The sequence below is a fragment of the Callionymus lyra genome, chromosome 14 (assembly GCF_982586985.1).
Source record: "Callionymus lyra chromosome 14, fCalLyr1.hap1.1, whole genome shotgun sequence".
Lineage (NCBI taxonomy): Eukaryota > Metazoa > Chordata > Actinopteri > Syngnathiformes > Callionymidae > Callionymus > Callionymus lyra.
The window spans coordinates 21705742-21726663 of record NC_141831.1 but is presented as its reverse complement, the minus strand read 5'-3'; the positions used below and the strand labels follow the sequence as shown (position 1 = coordinate 21726663).

The window sequence follows — 20922 nt, the reverse complement described above, 5'->3', positions numbered from 1 at the left end:
GCTTAGGAGGGAGTTTCATTGTTTAAAACTATTAGAGGCTTACGAATCAGTGTCTCTAACAAGATAATTGAGATTCATTATGCCAGTGAAGTATAGCTGATGTCGCCATAGAAACCAAGTAGAGCTCAGAAGAACAATCATTCTGAAGGAATCACTGCACATTTAAACCAGCTAAAATTAACAATGCTATTTTAAGAACGGCTGCTTGACATGTTAACTTTAAAGGATCTCCTATATTCACATTTTCTTATTTGCATCACAAGTCAAAAAGTAGATGTGAGCTAAACACACAATCTATGCCAAGAAATATTTGATTTTAATGTTTACAATATATATTAATAAATATGTGAGTGAAAGGTTTGTCAAAAGTAAGTGAATGGAAACCTTTTCAGTTTATAACACTGCAAACAAGCTAACTAATCTATGTCAATATCAGACGTAGTAAACTAAACAAAGACAATTAACCATCAGTACAATGCATAAAATATATCGTATTTTTTGATGGACAGTCTAAAAAAGAAAAAATGCTAGCTAAGCTAAAACACAAACTAAGCCAAAACACAAGCTTGTCTATAGTCCATAATCTACGTGTTTGCTTGTTTTTACAGGGAAAAAAGAACTGTATATAAGTTTCCATACATGATCTTGGAAATTATAAATTAAAAATGATCCATTGAATTAAACATAAAAATAAAACTGAATGCTTACCAACAAACCTTTTCCCTAAAAAAAAAAGTCTAAATATATCTTGACCACTAGTTGGCTCATACTTAATGTTATTTTCCTCTTAATCTTTCATAAAATTGATGCTTTGAGACTCTAAATGACACATTACCGGTTTTATAATTTGGTTGTGTTTTTCAATACAACGCACATGTACAGATGGATGGCTGATTTCTAAAATTATGTACTACTAATAAACTGTCTCACTGTTGACTGGGGTTGCATTAAGAACATGGATCAAGAGACTCGAACATGCTTTCACAGATGCTAACAGTGGCCATGTATGCTAGTTAGCTAGTAAGCAAATGCTTAGCTAAAAAGCTAGCAAAATTAAAAGAAATAATCCATATGATATATCAAGTTTCTCAAAAATGACAAATTAAAATAGAGGAAATGTATATACATTGAAAAAAGCAACAACTAGACAACAGTTATTGCTAATACTAGCTTTAAAATCCTAATTGAAAATTCACTAGATATGTTGGGAATTTATGAGATCAACTTGATGTCCTTTTCAGGCGTACTTTCAAACGCACAGCAGTTTTGTATACATCTGTTTTTCACAAGTCTTTGCCACAGTCGACACACAGATTAAAAAAGGCTGATGTGCTTTTAATCCGGAGTAAATCTGTCCACATCTCCCTCCACAAACTAGCAGTTGTGCAGCAAACTGTGCACATTACTGTCTTTGTTCGTGTGCATCGGACTCCATTGATAATGTTCCTCTGAACCAATTACAATCATCGCCACTATTTAAACATTATTAATCCTCCTAAAATCCAACTCTGTGATGTCAAATCCTCATGACTGACATGACAAAAACAATATTTGGAAGTGGATCTTAAGTAGATAATTCTGCTCAAGGATATTTAAGATACAAGCTAGAATTAAATAAAATGTCCTTGTTTAGAATAAATGTTTTATTAAAGCTTTTTTTTTTTAACTTTTGCTTCATTAGAAAATTTTAAGTGATCAGGAATCGATATTAACCTTAAACCAACAAAGAAATTCCATGATCTAAATGTAAATCGACATTAACAGTGATTTAATCTTTTTATTTGATTATAAATTGTACTTTTAAAGAGACAGAGAAAAAATATTAATTTAGCATAGCTAGTATGACAAATGCTCATATATATATATATTTATATCAAAATATTTTACTTTAAATAATGAAGTATTTTCATTATTTCTTAATTGAGAAACGTTTGAATTCAGAACAAATAAAGTTAAGTTATGTTTAAATGTGTCTATACATAAAGGGATGTATACATTTTGTATATATTAAGGAAAATAGAAAGAAACATCTTTGTTTTATATTTAATTAGATTACATTCCTCATTTAATCTCTTTTAAACACAACTATATAGGCATCAATAAAATATTAAGAAAAATTAAGAAACTTAATAATAATAAAAATATATATATGTTCAGTTGGGGATTCAAAAGCCCAGCTCGAAAAAGGGATCTGAATCCTGAATCATCTTTCTCGGCTAAAATAGATCAATAAAAATGAGAGGCTACAGAATTGTTCATCATGTTCTGTGAATCGATGTCAATCTAAGCAGCTTCATATTCCTCCTCTCTGACAGACGAGTCAGATTATCAGGCCTGGTGAGCAGAAATTAAATCAGTGCCGACACATCCTGATATCGATGCTGGGTAATCCACTGGCACGCCAACTATTAGATTCTAAATGTTGTAAATGGATTTTGGAGTCTGTCTGGGCATTGATCAGCAGTAGAGCATGAAAGAGAAGAAAAAAACATTTGATGTACAAGTAAACGTTTTGGATGAGGGCGGCACAGAGATTATCATAAGCTCCGAGACTCAAACGCTTCCGTCGAGCGAGATCTCGTTACTGTGCGACTGAAACAACTTGTCAGTCAGAGCTGGAATTCCTTTCTGTAGATGAGGTTGTGTGGTTTGAAGCTGCTTTGTCACAGCTGGGGAGGGGGCGTCCTGCTCAAACAAAACCCTGAAGGAGGGGGTGTTGAGCGGGATTGTGGGAAGGTCACAGGGTGCCCCTGGTTGGCCCTTGGTGACATCAGAGAGTGCAAACAGTGGAGTCGTGAGAATGGTGGTGGGGGGATGAATGAGCGACTCCTCCCCTGCTCTACTTCTATCACCATTAATGCCCGGGCTATATCTCTGCCCTAGAATTCTTGCACTATGTTTCCTCATCTGTCGCAGGCGGCCGATGCTCAGCGAGGTCCTGTGCTTTTGAGCGTCTGAGGCGGGAGAACGATGGCCCACGGGAGCCCGAGTTATAGCTGTGTGTGGGCGACTGTGGAGGCAGTAAATATATATTTATATAGATCAATGTGTGTGTGCGTGTGTGTGTCATCTGCTTCTATAAATTGCTGAGGCCCCGACACGTGAGCACGTGGCCCCGCGAACCAAAACACAACTCAGACTGACAACTCTGGTCATCACAATGTTGCACAACTCACATTGTTATTTACATAATTCCACAACAAATCGCTTCAGATTTTCTCTCACTTAAGGAACACAGATTTTTTATCGCTACTGATGTTGCCAGACCAGCCTCAACGCATTTGGGAAATCAAAAAATCAACACAAAGAAACTAGCAGGAACAAGTATTAGCATATTTCAGATTTTACTAAAAAAAAAGGGAAAAAAACTGAAATCATAGTTTTGAGCTGTGATTAACCATGAATAATCTCTAATTCAAAAGATGAAATAAATAAGTGCATTATGTGACTAATTTTCAGAAACCACAGTAAAAAAAACACATATTATTTATTGTGTTATAATATATATATTATTATATATTATATATTATTAAATGTATTAGTTAAAAAAGAAAATTCCCCATAAAGAACATTTTTTTAGGAGAAATAAGGATCATTCCATAGATGAAGGAATTTATATATAGTTAAATATATTCCGAATCATACATTTTGGAGTTGTTTTTTCATCAATGTTTTGCTGTCAGGAAATATATTGTAAATTACATCTTAGTTTGAGAATTCCGATGCTGAAATACAGGAAATAAAGGTAAATCTGATCTAAGAATGACTGCAGCTGCTTTTATTCAGTCATTAAGATTCTTGAATCTACAGCCTGCTTGAGACCTTGGCTCCTGCTAGGGTTTGAGTGATATTGTTGGTGACATTAAATAGCCAGTATTTATGAGCATTATGTAGTGGTATGTTAAACTGCCTGACAGTCTTAGATTAGTTAGTTAATCTGGATTAATATATGAGAAATAATACTAGAAAAGATGTAATATAATAGCATCAAATTGAATTTTAAATAAATATGTGTGGTTATAATTCGATGTGGTACTTTTCGCACAGTGATTCATACTTTGAATATTGTTCTAAAATGAGGAAAATGGTTAACACAATGATATTTTGTCATAATAAAAGTTGGAATAACAGTTTTGATTATTTCAAATACATTTTCACACAGTTATGAAACTGTTTTAAATAGGAAAGAAGATAGTGGCTTAAGTTTTAAGTTAATTCACAACCAAAACTTAGTATTATATGGAAATAAAGATAAAGGTGTTGGTCCAAAGGGATGTGTCTGTGGCTAAAAGTAGGTTGTTTCTTAATCTGGCGAGGGCTAAAATTAAATATTCTTGTTTTATATCATATCAGCTTCTCTGAGAGCCAAGTCATCTATAAAATATTGAGGCTCATTCAGAATCCTCACTTTCTGTGCTTCCAAATCTAAAGTGACGTGAGCAGATTTGGCTCCTCATAGATTTTCTATCGCAGTTTCAGGAGCGATGTGGAGGTTTGAAACTTTAATCTAGTCCAGCTCTTGTAAATCAGCTGCGACTGGTTAAAGACTCCGCAGCATCTGCGCGTCAATATTCCGCACAGATGGCAGGTATACGACCTGCACATGTTTCACTGCGCGGGGTGGAGAAGGGTCGTGGTTCGAGTGAGATTACTGCACCTCTGGTGACACTAGACGGATTCATTGCTAAGAAGAAAAAAAACTAGACCCGCAGGATCAGCAGGTGTTTCGACACCGGGGTCACCGTGGAGGGTCTTACCTTTCATCCATTCCACGACTTGGCTGGAGCTCCACTTGCTCACGGGTTCCATCACCAGAGCCATGGTGGCAGAAGTTTGTCTCGGGGTGACAAAAGAAACACACCCCCCAACAACCGCCGCGCCTTCAGATTCAAAAAATCAAGCAGTGGAAACGCAACAAAAAAAACAAAAAAAAAACACCAGACTACCAACGCCCGAAGTTCGGGCTCTGGTCGATTCCACCTGCGGTTGTGAACACGAACCAAGTCCAGATTTGTGCCTCTTCAGGAGCTCGATCAGTCCAGACTTGAGCACATTCCGCTGCGTGTTGTTCTTGAAAAGGCTCCCGTTACTTGTCATTCAAGTCAGGGTCGGTCCAACCGCCGGGTCCCCGCTGCTCGAACCGGCTCCAAGAATTACATCCCAAAAGCCCCGCGAGGAGCCACGAACAGAGACAGTTCCTCGGGACTTGAGGTGTTGAGGAGGACGAAGCATCCTCCCTCGTCCACAGACATGGAGTCACCGTGCGAAGTGCGCATGTATGGAGGCTGATTAGTGCCACAATGTGAGAGGCCACACACGATTCTCCCTTTTTTTTTACTCTTTTGCTTGGTGACGTCTTAGACATAGGTCATTACATTCAGAATTTTAATAATGCTCGAAAAAATAAAAAAAATTAACATTTATTTTTTATATTGTTTTAATAATTTCCTTTTTTTTTAATGACAAAATTAATGACTGCAGGAGAAACATAAAGACAGTTCTTCTATATTGCTAGATTCCTTGATTTTCTGGAACTCCTTTTGTGTTATCAGTTTTATCTTGATCTTTAAAGTATATACTTTATTGAATATTGTTTTTTATTTTTTAAGCGCTTTGTGACCCTGGTCTGGAAAAGCGCTATACAAATAAAAATTACTTACTTACGTCAGAATAGTACAGAATAAAAGAATGAAATAAAATGACACACAAAATAAGCAATGGAAAAAACAGAACCAAGTTTAAATTCATAGAAATTTCAATACTGTTTTAAATTTTTCCACATAATCGTTTCCTATAAATAGACAATTTTATTTTTGTCGTGTTTACTTTTTTTTAAATAGCCAAGTTTTCTTATGATTTTGACTTTAAAGACAGGGTAACCTTTGTAAGTAAGTAAGTAAGTAATTTTTATTTGTATAGCACTTTTCCAGACCAGGGTCACAAAGCGCTTAAACAATCAAAACAATATTCAATAAAGTATATACTTTAAAGATCAAGATAAAACTGAAAACACAACAGGAGTTCCAGAAAATCAAGGAAAAGCCTGAACAAATAAAAATGTCTTAAGATGTTTCTTGAAGGAGTCAGTAGATCCATCAAGCACAATTTGTGATGTCTTGGAGATTTTTTAATCATTTTCCAAAAGCTTTTTCTTTCTTTTCTCTTTTAACAGTAGGTTAGTCTTATCTTCCTTCCACATGTTCTTCACCAAGAGCTCCTCAGGTTGGGAGGATGGAAACTGTGATGCTCTTCAATAATTCACATCATTGTACACTTAATTTCCTAATGAATCCCTCTGTGCCTACAACGTGTCTGTTCAAACCAGACTTCCATCGATCGTTTCAGAGCTTTTTCTTCATTATTTATATTAGGAATAAAAACTGACGCCCACGAGCAGATACATAAATCCTCTGCTTTGACTCGCACACGCGCATCCAGGCTCCTGTGGGCACTGATCGTCCCTCATACAGGCAGTGTTTCCTCCTGCCTCTTTGTCGCTGCTCATGCTTCCATCACACAAAGCTCAGTGTGCTGGAAACGAGTCGCCACCACCAACACTGATGCTGCCTCACCCCCCGAGCTGTGCGCAGAACAACATTCAGCACACACTCTTCTTCACGATACAAGCATATAATCACACCTGCAGGCGAGTGAGAGGAAAAATAAATCCACTGATCATTTCATTCTATCACAATGAAGCACCACTTGAATATTGAAAAAGAGCTTAAGGCTCCATCAGCGTCCTGGTTGTGACATTTATGGTGATCAATAATCATAAATAAACAGTTACTGTTCAGTGTGGAGCTTCATATGACAATCATCTGTTGTTATCTGCAGTATTTAGAAATTTCAATATATATATATATATTTAAAATAAATACAACTGTTGCACAGGGCATAAAGATCAAGTGAAAACAACAAAAACATAAATATAATGTAAAAATATATATTTGATATTTTTTATATAATATTTAAGAAGCATTAGGAATATTGTATGAACCATTATATTTATCTATCTATCTATCTATCTATCTATCTATCTATCTATCTATCTATCTATCCATCTATCTATCTATCATCCATTTCTAGAGCTCTCAAACATGTGTCAAAATAAAATAATAAATAAATAAATGCAAATATTTGTATCAACTTCTAGCAAGAGCATGGACACATTTAAGTGTTAATTCCTACCTTATTTATTATAAATGAGGTATATTGTGGTGATTTAGTTAGTTATCTAATAGTCTTCTACCATTTTAGAGTTTCTATTTGTATTGAAATGTATCAAGCACATGAAAAGCCAAAACAAACTTACTTCAACATTGATTTAAATGTACATAGTTTGCCTGTTTTCAACCAATACATTGTATTTATCTCGCCATTTAAAATCTCATTTACTTTGCGTTAAAAGAAGGATATCACGTACCTTATTTCTCGCATTGATTTGTGTATTATTGTCTGCAGTTCACAATTTGACCAGCAGATGGTTCTAGAGCCTCACAACTCACTTCCTGACCCAACATAAGACGAAGAAGAGGAACTTCCTCCTTGGAGCGTTAAGAGGTGTACTTTCTATTTGACTTATTCCAATAAATAATATAACTTAAATTCTGTCTTTGTTGGTATGATAGATGAAGATTTGCTTGGTATGTCATTTTAATGTGTTAATCGCTTGGTGAATCTAACCTTAAAAGGTTTGTTTTTTTTACCTTTCTTATATTACTTTATTGAGTTAAATTTAAAAGTTAAAACACATATTTAGTGGATTTGTGGAATCAAAGTGGATTGTTGACTTGTTTATACAGTCAATGTCATAATACTAGCGTAATTACATTATGCATATTTAAATCAATGTAACGTTCATTTTTGAGGAAGGTTACCTGAGATCCAATTCTTATTTAAGCTGACGAGCTAAGGATTAAGATTCAATTGCAAACATAAAGACAATGTTATAGAAAAAGAGAATATTTACTTTAACATTATCAATTTGTATTTAAATTTCAAATTTGTAAGCGTTTCCAATCCACTGTCACATGTTTGATTTTAATCCAAATATAAGATATTTTTAATACGTGTCACATTTTTTTGTTTCATATGCTTCAGGAATCTTTGGTCCCCATCATTTGACTGTCCCTGAAGGACGATTCTCATCAAGAGATAATGGATGATTTTGACATGTACGAGGAGCAGGATGACGACGGCGATGACGAGTTCTACATCCCTCCGCCACGGCCAGATATTGACCTGGGCCATGACCCAGACCTCCTCAACTACGAGTAATCTTTTAGTTTTCTTTCATCTTGGATTCTGGTATTACTTAACCTTACTTTTAGATAAGAGATCCGTTCAAGTTGTATATTTTATTTAAAGGATGCTTTTAGGAAAATTATCTTAACAACATATTTTTTCTTTTCTGTAGAGACTTTTGTCTGTCAATTTAAAATTGTAAATAAATAAATAAAATAATCTTTAGCTAGTTATATTATTTCTTTAATTTGTAATTTTTCAAATACAAATGATTTACTTACTCACTTAAAGTAGATTCATGTTCATGTAGTGTTCGGACCCATAAAAGTAAGTAAAATGCGATTTTGTACAGGAACAATTATTACAGGTATAAATTTTCTTAAATTTCTCTTTGTTCCCTCCAGACGAGCCGCTTCACCTTCATCGAATTACACTTCAATGAGCAGCGAAGACGGGGAGGAAAAAAGGAGAGACAGTCTCACAAAGTTGGTGCTCAAGTCTTATTTTTATTTTTTATTTATTTATTTTATTTTTATTCTTACCTTTTCATTGAATTTTTTTTTTTTCGAAATTGAAGGATCGACCTGGAAAGAAAAGATTCATTCTCAAGCTGCTACTCCATTGACAGCGAGGATTGTGAAAAGATAAAACCAAAGTAGGAAGCTATTCTGTGACTTTTATTTTGGAAACGGGAAACACTAATCAACTGATTTTCTCCCATGGGTTCTCCCAAGTTACCAAAAATACTGAAGTATTTAACTAAAATATAGATTTAATTTGTGTGTTGTTTCTGCTGCATTTGTGTGGTTCTTCAACTTCCTGTTTTCCAACAATATTTTAAGATTTAGCCAGTGTTTATGGTATGATTTTGTTGCCTGCTTTCTAGAAACAACTTACTGGGTCTGAAGAGAAATAAGTTTCCAGTTGTAAGCACTGAATCTTTCTTCCTGTCATCCAAAGGGTTACAATGAAGGAGAACCCTGTCGGCAGTTCTTCTGTAAATCCGGATCTTATTCCGAACTCAAGCGATCTCCGGCATGAATGTCTCACCTTGGAATTCACCTACAAGGTTTGTCCGTCTCTAGAGTCGTGAGTGTTGCTGCTGAAGAGACTCACTTTCGAATGTCTTTCCTCAGGCAATTTGCGACGCCCTCCGGCAGCTCACTGACATCGACGTTGAAAAATTCTGCAGGACTCTGTGGAAGGATTATCCAAGATTGTTCCACATAGCTCTGGAAGAGACAGAGATGGTCAGCATGGTCGACAATCTGCTGGATGGTTACGGACTCGTGGACTCTATGCTCATCACTACACACATTCTAGAGGAGATGGGAAGGAAGAGGGCGGCAGAGAAACTCCTCAACGTGTGCTTGAGAAGTAAGTTTGATTTAATCACAGCCCTTTTAATGTCGGTGTAAGAATATGTCGCCCTAGTCTGTAGTTACATGGATGAACTTCAATTAAGTCTGTGTTTGTAGTTTATTAACCTCTAAATAATATAGGAGTTTATCAGGGCCATCTGAATATTTAATCGTTACATTTTACAATTAAAATGTTTAAACTGTAACTTTTTTATTTAAATTGAATTCAATACTATCTATTTATTAAGATTAAATATTTAAGTAAGTAATTAATTAGTATTTATAGAGCGCTTTTCCAGACCAGAGTCACAAAGCGCTTAAACAATAAAAACACAGGAGTTCCAGAAAATCAAGGAAAAGCCTGAACAAATAAAAATGTCCTAAGATGTTTCTTGAAGGAATCAGTAGATCCATCAAGCACAAAGAGAGAGAAAGATCGGAATGATTACACTAAAAAATTGTAAATTATTAACTTTTTGTACTTTTCTTTATTTTATTTAGATTTATTTTTTAAATTTCTCCTTTATTTTATTTTTTTTACATATAAAGAGTCTGATCATCTTATTCCAATAATTTAAAAATGCTAATTTTATGAACTACATATTTCTTTAATTTGTAGCTTTTCCAAATTCAAGTGTAATTGTGTCATCAGACAATACTGTTGCCATTGTGAACTAACGCGTTGGTGCTTTTATGGCGTCACATGATCATGTTCGTGTCGCATGATTGGCTGACAGTTTGATCAAGTAGCTTCGTAGTCTTTTGGTATTGTCTGGTCGCACACTATACACATTTTTACATTACATTCAAAAGGCTACAAATGAAAATGATTGAATTTAGAAATTGTATTTTTTAATTATTGAAATAAGAATATCAAAAACATACTGGATATTTACATGTAGATTATTAAATTATTCAAAAATAATAATATAATGCTTAAAAAACAAAACACTTTAATTCAAGTTAGTTAGTTTGACAAAAACCTATAAAGTTATGTTTGATCACAACATTTTAAGGAGCATCTATCTCTCCTTTAATGAAGTTTATTTCAGGGGTGATAGAACTCTTATATAATAAAATGACTTCACGTTCTTCTGACAGACGAGGTGCGTCACGATTTGTGCGAGTCTCTGAGAAGGACGTATGGAAGAGAAGACACTCAGTCGTTCAGCGACGTCTACACAGAACTGCACATCACGTCAAAGTCCAACAACGGCCCCAACATTGAACACGAGGTGCTGAAGATAGAGAAGATGAACAGCAACCAGAGCGAGGGACATGCTCTCTCGCCCGGAGACATCTTCAGCCAGGAGGCGGTGCAGCAGGACAGCGCCCGGCTGGTGTTCCTCACAGGGGTGGCCGGTGTGGGAAAGTCTTCAGTCGTGAGGAAGTTGATTCTGGACTGGGCCGACAGACGTTCTCACCAACACGTCTCCTTCCTGTTCCCGCTGCCGTTCCGAGAGCTTGTGCGGTTCGAGGGTGTGGAGGTGTCCTTGATGGACATCTTACATGATCTCTACCCGGAGACTCGGAGACTGAAGGAGGCCGACTATCGGAATCAAGACTGCACCATGATGTTCATCTGTGACGGGCTTGACGAGTACGTGGGCGAGTTGGACTTTACGGACACGGAGCTTCTGAGCCACCACAAGGAACGCGCCAGTCTGAACGTTCTCGTGGTCAACCTCCTCCGCGGGAGGCTCCTGTACCGCGGCCTCTACCTGATCACCACCCGACCTCAGGTGAGGAGCTACATCCCCTGGGAAGCCCACCACCAGGTGATGGAGGTGAGAGGATTCCTGGCACCCGCCAGGGCTGACTTCTTCAGGAAAAGGTTTGAGGATCAGGCTGGTTCTGTCCTCTCGTTCCTCGACTCAAACCCGACCCTGGGCGCCATGTGTCACCTGCCTCTCTTCTGCTCTCTGCTGGCGGAGGAATGTCAGCGCAGCTTTAGGGATAGGTTGCCTGTCAGCCTCTGCCACATTTACACAAGACTTCTTCTGTCGCTCACACATCAGCGGCGCCCCCCGGAGGTCTTCCTGGAGTTCCTCATGGGACTCGGAAGACTGGCTTTCCATCTGCTCGAACAAGGCCAGTTCATGATCAACAAGTCTGACTGGAGTGGGTTCGGCGTCGACGACAGGGAGGCCGTGACGCACAGCGGGCTCTGCACCGAGTACCTCATCAAATCCTTTGTCCTGTACGAGGAGAAGGTCATCAGCTTCATCCACCCCACGGTGCAGGAGCACCTGGCTGCCCTTTACGCATTCTTGTCCTTCAAGATGGAAGGAAGGAACGTGTTGGAGTCCAATCAGTCGCTTTTTCGCAAGAGCATCAAGAAGTCGCTCTTCCACAGCGCCCTGGACAGAAGCCTGTGCTGTGACGACGGCCGGCTGGACATATTCTTGCGCTTCCTGTCGGGAATGCACCTGAAGGCCAACACGGACCTCTTCTCTTCCTTCTGCGTCACCACCCCGACCTCCACGGACGAGGCAACGGCTCTGCTGAGGGACAGGATTGAAAAGAACCAGCACCCCGAGAGGACACACAACCTCCGGTGCTGCCTGCTGGAGCTGCAGCAGACGTAACGCTTGAAACCAGGAACCACTTTTTAACACTAAATGTCGGTTTGCTCTTTGTCGGTTTGTAAATCTCAGTTTCCCTTCCTGATTTGGCTGGAACATGATGGTGATCGACGATTGTAGAAAAAGACTAATATTTAAATATAAATAATGAAGAAGGAATTAAAAGGAAGGTTCCTGTTATTCGGTTACTGTTTTTTATGTGAAATGCAACAGTAATATTTACAGTGAGTAAAATAGGAAATATATTACTTAAAAAATAATAATTACAACACTAACAAGTAAAGAACAAAAACAATGTTTTTTGTAATAGATAAGTCAAGGAGTAAAAGGGCCTATCTATCTTTGTGTATGGACATATTCAGAAGTACTGATGAGTCCAGATGGCGGTCTCTGCACTATTTGACTTTGTTTTGAACAACTGTTCTAATGAAACATCACATCATTTTTTAACTGATGGCGCCACCTACTGACCTCTGAACAACATAACACTGCTTCATGACGCTTCACCAGACCATCACTATTCGAAAGTACACAGATTTAGGGAGCATTCTACTTTTTCAAATTAAATGAGAACTAAAGAAAAACAGTCACCAATATCAATGTGATTTTCCTTATTCCTAACAGAAACTCAACTTGTATCAATGAAGAAAAATGCACATATGAGTTGAAAAAAAAAATCCTGAAAGAATATCACGTCTGGAAGATGAGAGTTATCGGAGTGATAATGTTTATTTATGTTTAGAATCTTTATATAAATAGGAACTGCATCAACTGCATTTCCTTATTTCTCCAAACGTTCATGTTAAACATGTGCGTGTAAAAGTGTTTGTTTCACTGAAACTTCAACGGAGAATTGAATTAAAAATAAAAACAAAAATAGAATGCAATGAAAAATATATTTATTTAAGCATAATGTTGTTTCTAAACAAAGGCGTCATCGTCCCTGAGCTTCATCAGCGTCTCTCTCTGATGTAGCAACTGCAGCCTGATTCTGTGAGCGTGACGTGTTTCTCTGCTGCTCCGGCCGAGTTCATGACGGTGCAGGTGAAGGTGGACTTCAGGTCACGTGACGTGACGTTCTTCAGCAGCAGGCTCCTCTGAACGACAGCGCCCTCCTCTGACACTGACCTGGAGGTGCGACAGAGGGCGTTGTGTGTTTGTTGTGACCGTCTGATGAAGCTTCATGACATCAGAGTCCACTAGATGGCGGTCTCTGCATTGTTATCCTTTGTTTTAAACAACTGTACTAATGAAACATCACATCATTTTTAAACTGATGGCGCCACCTACTGACCTCTAAACAACATGACACTGCTTCATGAAGCTTCATCACTACATGTTTGTAATGTAAAAAATAAAGATGTGGGGAAAAAAGAGGTTAAAAACTTTAAAGTTTTAAATAAAAACTCACTCTGCAGTTTGAGTCATTCGACCACCGCTCGGCGTGTCTTCGGGAAATTTTCCGTCGACCAGCCAGTAGATCAGCGTGACGTCATCGCGGTTCGTCAGCGCCTCACAGTGGAGGAAAAGAACGTCACCTGTTCACGCAGGTTCAGGTCAGAACTTTGTTGAACGATTGGATAAGTTGTTTGAATGAGTGACTGACCTGGATGGGCTTTCATTCGGATTCTGTTCGGACCTATAATCGTGGGAGCGTCTTCCGACGAGTCTGTAGGAGAAAGATGCTTAACAAACAAACATCATCATCATCATCATCCTCACCATCATCATCATCCTCACCTGGAAGCTTTGCCTTGACCATCAGACACACAGATGCTAAACCTGGAACACAAACCGTTATTACAGTAACGAACGAAGAGATGTTTGGTTGTGATCTCACCTGTCAGCGCGGAGATGAAGTTCATGTTTTGCTCTGTTGACTTTTCCTGTGGCTGTCGTCGTTATATACACGACTCACTTCCCTCACGCACATGCATGACCTTAAACCAAATGTGTCGAGTCATTGCCACAGCATGTAAAGATTAAAAACAAGATGCGATTTTTTATAAACGTGCTCTACTAGTGTTCACCAATGTTGGTAAAAGAAAAAAGAAAAAAGGTGATGAGTTAAAGCTAAAAGAAAGTTAATAAAAAATAAGAAAATAGAGGAAATGTGAGAGGAAAAAAGCAACAATAAGTAAATAAAATAAACAAAAAAGCACAGAGGAACTAAATATTAGGGGGGAAATGTTGGAAGGAAAAAAAAAATTCAATAACGGAAGAAAAAGTGTACAAATAGAAACAATAAAATAAATGTAATTCGTTGCTGTGCAGGATGTGATGGGAAGAGGCCAGCAGGAAGTACATAAGAACTTCCTGGTTCTGGACTTTAAGTTATGACGGAGAGTTACTGGAAAGGAAAAGGACATGTTGAGTAGTCTAGGATTCATTCAGTACCGTAGTGCATTGTGGGTCTAAAAGCACAACTGTGGTCCTATATGAAAGGTGGTGGTGCATTCAGGTGCTGTCAGCATTATGTTCATATTATGGGAAAGATTTTTCTAAGACATGTTTTCGGCTTCTGGTCCTTAACATTAAATTTAAGGGAATATTGACTCGTTCAGGAATGTTGAACGAGTGAAGCCACCACAGTTCTGTCGTCGACTAAAACAAAACTTCCCACTTCCATGTTACCGTCAACCGGTCATAACAAAAGAAAAACAGGTTGATAAACTATGTAGTAACATACTAGAGCTCTGTACACATTAATTATTGTTAATTACTCTTCTGGTATTTTCTATTTTCAACTACGTTGCTTCCTAGTTAAGATGTGCTGAATGACACTTGGATTCAAGACTGCCGTCATAAGAATGACAAAGTGACAAAAATTCTGTGTGACTGACTGGACAAAGAAAGAAGTGGCGAGTAAGAAAAGGACGTCTTCTGGAAACGGGAGAAATGACTTTATTTCATTGTGTTTGACTGTTGCCACTAATAAAACATTTAAGACATTAGTTTGTAAAAAGTACCTGAAAGGATTCCTTTGAAAGATCCTTTGCTGTTTTCGGCCAAAAAGTAGCACAAACAAATAAACGCGGAACACAAAGATTTTTACTAAGAAAAGTCAGACGACCCGTGAACTGATACGTGTCCGTGGATATTTACAACAACAACAAAAAAGCAGAGACGCGATTCATTGTGGCGTTCAGAGTTCGTTCGAGAGGACTTGTTCCGTCCCGGCCGGTCACTCCAGACCCAGGACGTAGTTGATGGCCTGGACGAAGCCGATGATGACGGGCTGCCAGGCCACCAGGTAGCGGAGCCAGTCCAGCAGCTGCCCGTACATGACGTGAGGTCGCTCCCAGCTGAGAGGTCGTGGTTAAGAGGAACTCTTTTCTGTCGTGACTATAATCCTGAGTCATGCTCACTTTCATTTACAGCTGCTTTCTCAATTCATTTATAATAACCCCTGCGTTAACAATAATGAAGGATTATTTTAGGGATTTGGTTCATTTTTAAAACGTGGTTCTGGATGAAAGAACCACAAAAAAGGGATGTGGGAGAAAGTAAAGCAACTACCATAAGCAATGGAAATACAGATGAAATGCTGATAAAAAATTAGAAATAGTAGCTGAAAAAGTAGAAATAAAGGTTAAATGCAAAAAAAGCTTAAATAAAAAAGGTACAAGACAAAAATTTGCTTTGATTAAGTTTAGTATACATTTATATTATATATATATAATTATGTAATAACTATTATAGAATAAGAAATATAAGCTTGCAACACTGGAACAACACTGCCTAAATAACCATCAACAAATCATTATTCTGCTTCACTTCCTCTTATAGACCCAAAAATAGTTTTTGCCAACATATAAAAAGGATACGGATTACTGAACATCCTCTTCAGGTCCACCTTCTCTTTGCAGTATGGGCACATCTGCTTTTTACCCACGATGCACCAGCCGCGGATGCAGAACTCATGGAACCTGGATTGGAGAGCGGGGTCAAGGTTTGCAACGGTTTGGTGAGAAAATACAAAAACTTCACATTTATCTCAAGTTTAACGTCGTCCTTCCACGTGCCTGGTTTCTAAAACAAAGGCTTCTCAGTGCAACAATCAAACTGCTTGTAAAATGAGTTCACTGGGAGGGGTGAGACAAAAAAAAAGCAGTGTCATGTTGTTTAGAGGACAGTAGGTGGCGCCATCAGTTTAAAAATTATGTGATGTTTCATTAGAACAGTTGTTTAAAACAAAGGAAAATACTGCAGAGACCGCCATCTAGTGGAAAATAATGACACTGCTTCATGAAGCTTCATCAGACCATCACTAGGGGTTGAGGTCCAAAACAAAGGATACACATGGTTGCAGGTCAACCGGTAGGTGTTCTCGATGATGCCTTCTTCGCTCACGTCCACCAGGATGGGCTGACCGCAGACCGCACAGATGTCGTCAGAGAGGTGTTTGGCCGGTAAGCCCGAGGCACTGTAGTACTGCAGGACCCAGAGAGGCGTCAGTGGACCGTCATCAGGTTCAGAGTAGAGGTGGTTCTGTCGCTACTCACGCCGACAGTCGACGCCATGAAGTCTGCACACATCTCCGCAAAATCCCTTCCCAGGACGCCGTAGTACAGCCCATAGAAAAGGAGGGACACACCAAAGTCCATGGAGTCTTCTGGTTTTATTCTGGACACAAGAGCAGTTTTTATCCCAGACTGGTGCTTATGGAACCATAGAGTTACTTTTGAAATCTTTTTATTTTGCAGAATTCTTTCTATTTTCTACCTGAATATCAAGTTGATACCAAAAAGTGTAAACATGACGACACTGTAGCCGATGATGCCGGTGGCGTAGCTGATCTTGTACAGCAGGAGGAACCACTTGTACACCAACCTGCAGAGAGCACAGAGTCACGGACCAGAACCAGGACCAGGACCTGGAACGACGATCAGTTGGGAGGTGGAAGGGGGGGTACCTGGGTGTGGTGCAGGCCAGAGGTTTACGGGTGGCCCGGTAGGAGACGTAGGCTGTGATGACAGAGAAGATAAACCAGGTGGTCAGGAACCTCCACCAGTGCAGTTTGGTAGTAAAGTAGAGAGGAACTACCCACATCTGGAACAGAGTCACCAGCTGCAAGACAGCAGAGCAGACGTGTTAGTGGAGCTTCACACATGCAAACATATGTCGCCAACGGCACAATCCCAGCTCAACGTCTAGAGCCGTGGTTCCCCAGTTTATTTTACCGTTCCACAAACCTGTCGCTGTCATTTCGCAAAGCCTCCAATGGAGGGCGCTATTTATCTATGCATGTATAAGGTAAGGAAACAAATAGTGCTTAAAATGTATTTGTTTTTGTACACATATTAAAAAAAAAAAAAAATCAGGTGTATTTTTTATGTAATAATTTAAAAGGTCATTATTATTACATCCATTTATATGATAAGGAATCTGCACTGAACAGAAAACAAAAAAAATAAATCTAGTTGTAATATGATGTAATGTTAAAGAAAACTTGACGTTTGTTCTTCAGAGTCTGAGGGGTTTTGTATTTTCAGAATCATTGTATCGTGGCTTGTCACATTAAACTTTTGACCGCTGTGTGACCAATTTTAATTTTATTTAGTCTTTCAGATAATGGTCACGCAAACAAAAAGCCTCTTCTTTTGTGATGGCATCTGTAGAAATCTTAAAATTTTGCACAGACCCATATTCTGGGAAAATCACACATTAGTTTTACCCATGCTGGTCTTTTTTGACTGTTTCAGGACTACAGTGGTCGATATAACACGGTTCCCCTATCGCGGCCTCACTGTTCCGCAGATTCTTTTGTAAGTAAGTAAGTAAGAAATTTTTATTTATATAGCGCTTTTCCAGACCAGGGTCACAAAGCGCTTAAACAATCAAAACAATATTCAATAAAGTATATACTTTAAAGGTCAAGATAAAACTGAAAACACAACAGGAGTTCCAGAAAATCAAGGAAAAGCCTGTGTACTTCTGCATGCTCTTTTTACAGAAAACAGTATGAACGCGTGTTGTGTTCCGTGTCCCGATTGTACACCTATAACCATCTGGATATTTTATCGATTGGGCAACGGATTGAGGGAAGGTTGTCTCACCAAATTGTCCACGTCAACAATATTCCAGACGACAATGCATGGACACCGGGCTCTCCGTGGATAAAAATCCCTGCATCGAGGAGCCGAAGGCAGCGCAGAGAACATAAAAAAAGAGGGGATGCCGCTCCCAATATTTTTTTTTTATCTGCGAAAGTTTGAACTTTGAGAGTGTTTAAATAAAAAAAAAAACTATGAGAAAATGTTTAATGACTGTCTGAGAAAAGTGTGCGGTTAGAGGTTTTACGACCTTAAAACATATATAATAATTGTAAAAAAAATGAAGCTGATCACTTTTCGTCTATCGCGTAACGTATCCCACGCGTTAAACGAGGGACCAGTCGCTCAATTAACATGATCACTCCTTTGGTGTTTTGATCGCTTCACTCACATTGTATGACTTTGAATGTCTCTGCTTCCACTGCACCAGGACGAGCTGGGCGACAACCAGGGTGACGATGAGGATGAGCACCATCTCTGCGTGCATGGCCTCGTGGCCTTTGTGTTTGGCATGCATCTTAGCATGTTCCACCCTGAGGAGACGAAGACACATGTAACACTGTTAGTTAGAGGTCGTAACTCAAGTTCTCCAGAAAAACCACAGGTTAAACAAATGGAAGCACTGAGATGTTGACTTCATTTACATTTACTTCTGATATTCCAGTTTCAGACTCACACACTTTTCACAGTGCAAAGGATAATATTTATTTAGTTGAATGTGGAGACATTAGAGAGTTGAAGGTCCATTTGAACACCCCTCTCTGAATAGGAGCCTTTCACTTAAAGACAGGATAGATGCATGTGGGACTTTTCTAACTCAGATTACTGACTAAAAGATTACTAAGAAAGCTGGCAACATGAACATGTTGAATAAATTATGTAATAAATGTAACATGACAGCAGGGAAACCTTGTGATATATTTTTCAGCCGCATTTATCGGAATGAAAAACCTGATAAAAGTCAAACTAATAATAAAAACCACACAGCTACAAATAAATAACAATATTATAAATAACTTACTGCCACTTTTCTTCTGGCGAAAGCTTGGACACGTCAAACTGTGGAAAGACATGAATTGTTAAGCATTAAAAAAAAGATTAAGCAAAAGACATGGGTGTAAATGATTCATCCCTTTGCTGAAATAATTAACAGTATTGTACACATAGAGGCACCCATTGAAACCATTTAAGATGTGTTGTTTATTTATCCATCTAATGAACAAATTAGTTTACAATGTTTAAACTACACATCAACTAGACAAAGTTGGTTCTGATAAATTTTAAAGTTCAATGAGGGAAAACTATAATACAATATACTTTTTTGTTGCACTACACATCTTATGACGCGTTTTAAAGACGTCAAGAGTCCTTTATAGCTGAAGGCAAAAGAGCACTTCCATATGAGCGTGGAAATGTCAACAATTCCTGTGGCAGCAAGGTATTCCAATTGATTTGTGAACCTAAAAGCACGCATCATTCCCCAAATGTTTTTTTTAATACATGATGGCAGTTCAGAGAACAAGGGAGAGGTTCTATTTTCTGTGCTTTGCAGTTCAACATATAAAGAAATCTTTCAACAAAGGTTGCTTAACAAAGTTGTGAAAGCGACTGGCATACCTTGAGAGTGTTCAAACAAAAGAAGTAAACATAAAAGAAAAAACTACCCAGAGAAGAAGCCGTCTTAAAACACGCCCGGGAACGATTAAGTCCCTTTATGTTTACGTTCTGGATCACGTAACAGATCATTTAATCTGTTCAGTTTGAAACCCCTAGAGTAATTTCTCATCATGGCAGAATCAATTCCACACCGTGGATATATACATAACATAACATATATTTTTATACTAATAATAATAATAATTGAAAAAAATAAACAGGTTAGGTTAGTAAAGGGTTTTGTTAAACCAAAGCGTTACTTATATTCCACAAAACATGACGTTTACATTTCCTGTCACCATTGATATTCGAACTGCATTACATACAAATAAGATATTTAAGAATCAAGGTCTATTTTTAGCTCTCAAGTGTCTTAATATCGATTACTAGACGTGACCTTTGCCCTAATCAACCACATCATCTCAGAGTCTCTCTAAAAAATGAAGCCATCGCGTCACATGGGTGTTGAACTACCCAAAGCTAGAGCAGAATCGAAGATGGATTTGAAATAATAACTAAGTGTACATTAATATTCTGGAGGACGCGTCAGCTGATCAGCTTCTCATCTACGGGATCAGTTCACTGGGTGACAGGTAGCTAGCTGGCAACGTTAGCAGCTAGCAGCTACGAATGCTAATGTACGCCCAAACGGCAAATGCGACGTAAGTCTCTTTTGAGACTTTGCAAACTGGTCTCACCTGAATAGACTCTTCATGGTGGCCCAGTCCGTGGTCATGCTCCACACCGTCAACCTCTACCTCGAACACCCCAGCCATCTTCGGAGTCACCGTTCCGGAGCCATTAGCATTAGCCACAGCCACAGGGAGGTCACTTCCGCTTGTTGCTGTTTACTCCGCCTTCAAAATAAATGTTCACTTTGTTCAAGTAACATCGCAAAGCTATTATTCAGTCAACACGGTGTTTAATTTAAATAATGATCTTGTACTTTTGCGCTATTTAAAAATACCTCCCCGTCAACAAAATGATTATATATATGTTTTACCTTTATTTTATAAG

The 20922-nt window shown here is 38.3% G+C and overlaps 4 protein-coding genes across 7 annotated transcripts in view; 1 reads left to right on the top strand and 3 right to left on the bottom strand.

Annotated features, from left to right (window-relative positions):
• LOC148066443 (connector enhancer of kinase suppressor of ras 2-like) overlaps nucleotides 1–5244 on the bottom strand; it is a 33659-nt gene extending 28415 nt beyond the window's left edge. For all 3 annotated transcript variants that reach the window (XM_087807092.1, XM_087807094.1, XM_087807095.1), the window contains exon 1: nucleotides 4758–5244. In XM_087807092.1, the coding sequence (XP_087663218.1) occupies nucleotides 4758–4821 (64 nt within the window). In that variant the 5' untranslated portion in view covers nucleotides 4822–5244. The remainder of the gene's footprint in view (nucleotides 1–4757) is intronic.
• A 2285-nt stretch (nucleotides 5245–7529) lies between these two features.
• nlrc3l1 (NLR family, CARD domain containing 3-like 1) lies at nucleotides 7530–12373 on the top strand. 2 transcript variants are annotated; one of them, XM_087807887.1, is made up of 7 exons: nucleotides 7530–7563; nucleotides 8104–8276; nucleotides 8652–8732; nucleotides 8825–8902; nucleotides 9208–9316; nucleotides 9384–9624; nucleotides 10710–12373. In XM_087807887.1, the coding sequence occupies exons 2-7, from the start codon at nucleotides 8161–8163 to the stop codon at nucleotides 12194–12196; spliced, it is 2112 nt and encodes a 703-aa protein (XP_087664013.1). In that variant the 5' UTR covers nucleotides 7530–7563; nucleotides 8104–8160; the 3' UTR covers nucleotides 12197–12373. The 2 variants fall into 2 exon arrangements, with proteins under 2 accessions (XP_087664013.1, XP_087664012.1); XM_087807886.1 differs by having other exon boundaries at nucleotides 7559–7694.
• Nucleotides 12374–12498: 125 nt separating this feature from the next.
• LOC148066441 (interleukin-1 receptor accessory protein-like) lies at nucleotides 12499–14529 on the bottom strand. Its single transcript, XM_087807888.1, has 5 exons — nucleotides 14034–14529; nucleotides 13934–13975; nucleotides 13800–13862; nucleotides 13605–13731; nucleotides 12499–13321 (listed from the first exon to the last, which is right to left on the bottom strand). Exons 1-5 carry the CDS (start codon nucleotides 14056–14058, stop codon nucleotides 13147–13149), a joined length of 432 nt encoding a protein of 143 aa, XP_087664014.1. The 5' UTR covers nucleotides 14059–14529; the 3' UTR covers nucleotides 12499–13146.
• A 545-nt stretch (nucleotides 14530–15074) lies between these two features.
• On the bottom strand, nucleotides 15075–20756 carry rnf121 (ring finger protein 121). Its single transcript, XM_087806821.1, has 9 exons — nucleotides 20604–20756; nucleotides 19271–19308; nucleotides 18641–18782; nucleotides 17109–17263; nucleotides 16919–17026; nucleotides 16699–16819; nucleotides 16494–16627; nucleotides 16021–16122; nucleotides 15075–15498 (listed from the first exon to the last, which is right to left on the bottom strand). The coding sequence occupies exons 1-9, from the start codon at nucleotides 20679–20681 to the stop codon at nucleotides 15378–15380; spliced, it is 999 nt and encodes a 332-aa protein (XP_087662947.1). The 5' UTR covers nucleotides 20682–20756; the 3' UTR covers nucleotides 15075–15377.
• Between the last annotated feature and the right edge of the window lie 166 nt (nucleotides 20757–20922).

What these genes read in the sequence shown, in the direction of transcription:
- rnf121 (XM_087806821.1), bottom strand. Translation starts at nt 20,681, where the DNA reads ATGGCTGGGGTGTTCGAGGTAGAGGTTGACGGTGTGGAGCATGACCAC. An exon ending in TCGCCAGAAGAAAAGTGGCA is followed by an intron (nt 18,783 to 19,270) that starts GTAAGTTATTTA and finishes TCGTCTCCTCAG; the next exon opens with GGTGGAACATGCTAAGATGC. An exon ending in CTGGCCTGCACCACACCCAG is followed by an intron (nt 17,027 to 17,108) that starts GTACCCCCCCTT and finishes TGCTCTCTGCAG; the next exon opens with GTTGGTGTACAAGTGGTTCC.
- nlrc3l1 (XM_087807887.1), top strand. Translation starts at nt 8,161, where the DNA reads ATGGATGATTTTGACATGTACGAGGAGCAGGATGACGACGGCGATGAC. An exon ending in AGGAGAGACAGTCTCACAAA is followed by an intron (nt 8,733 to 8,824) that starts GTTGGTGCTCAA and finishes TCGAAATTGAAG; the next exon opens with GATCGACCTGGAAAGAAAAG. An exon ending in CCTCAACGTGTGCTTGAGAA is followed by an intron (nt 9,625 to 10,709) that starts GTAAGTTTGATT and finishes TTCTTCTGACAG; the next exon opens with ACGAGGTGCGTCACGATTTG.
- LOC148066441 (XM_087807888.1), bottom strand. Translation starts at nt 14,058, where the DNA reads ATGAACTTCATCTCCGCGCTGACAG. An exon ending in GGTCAAGGCAAAGCTTCCAG is followed by an intron (nt 13,863 to 13,933) that starts GTGAGGATGATG and finishes TTTCTCCTACAG; the next exon opens with ACTCGTCGGAAGACGCTCCC. An exon ending in CCGAATGAAAGCCCATCCAG is followed by an intron (nt 13,732 to 13,799) that starts GTCAGTCACTCA and finishes CTGCGTGAACAG; the next exon opens with GTGACGTTCTTTTCCTCCAC.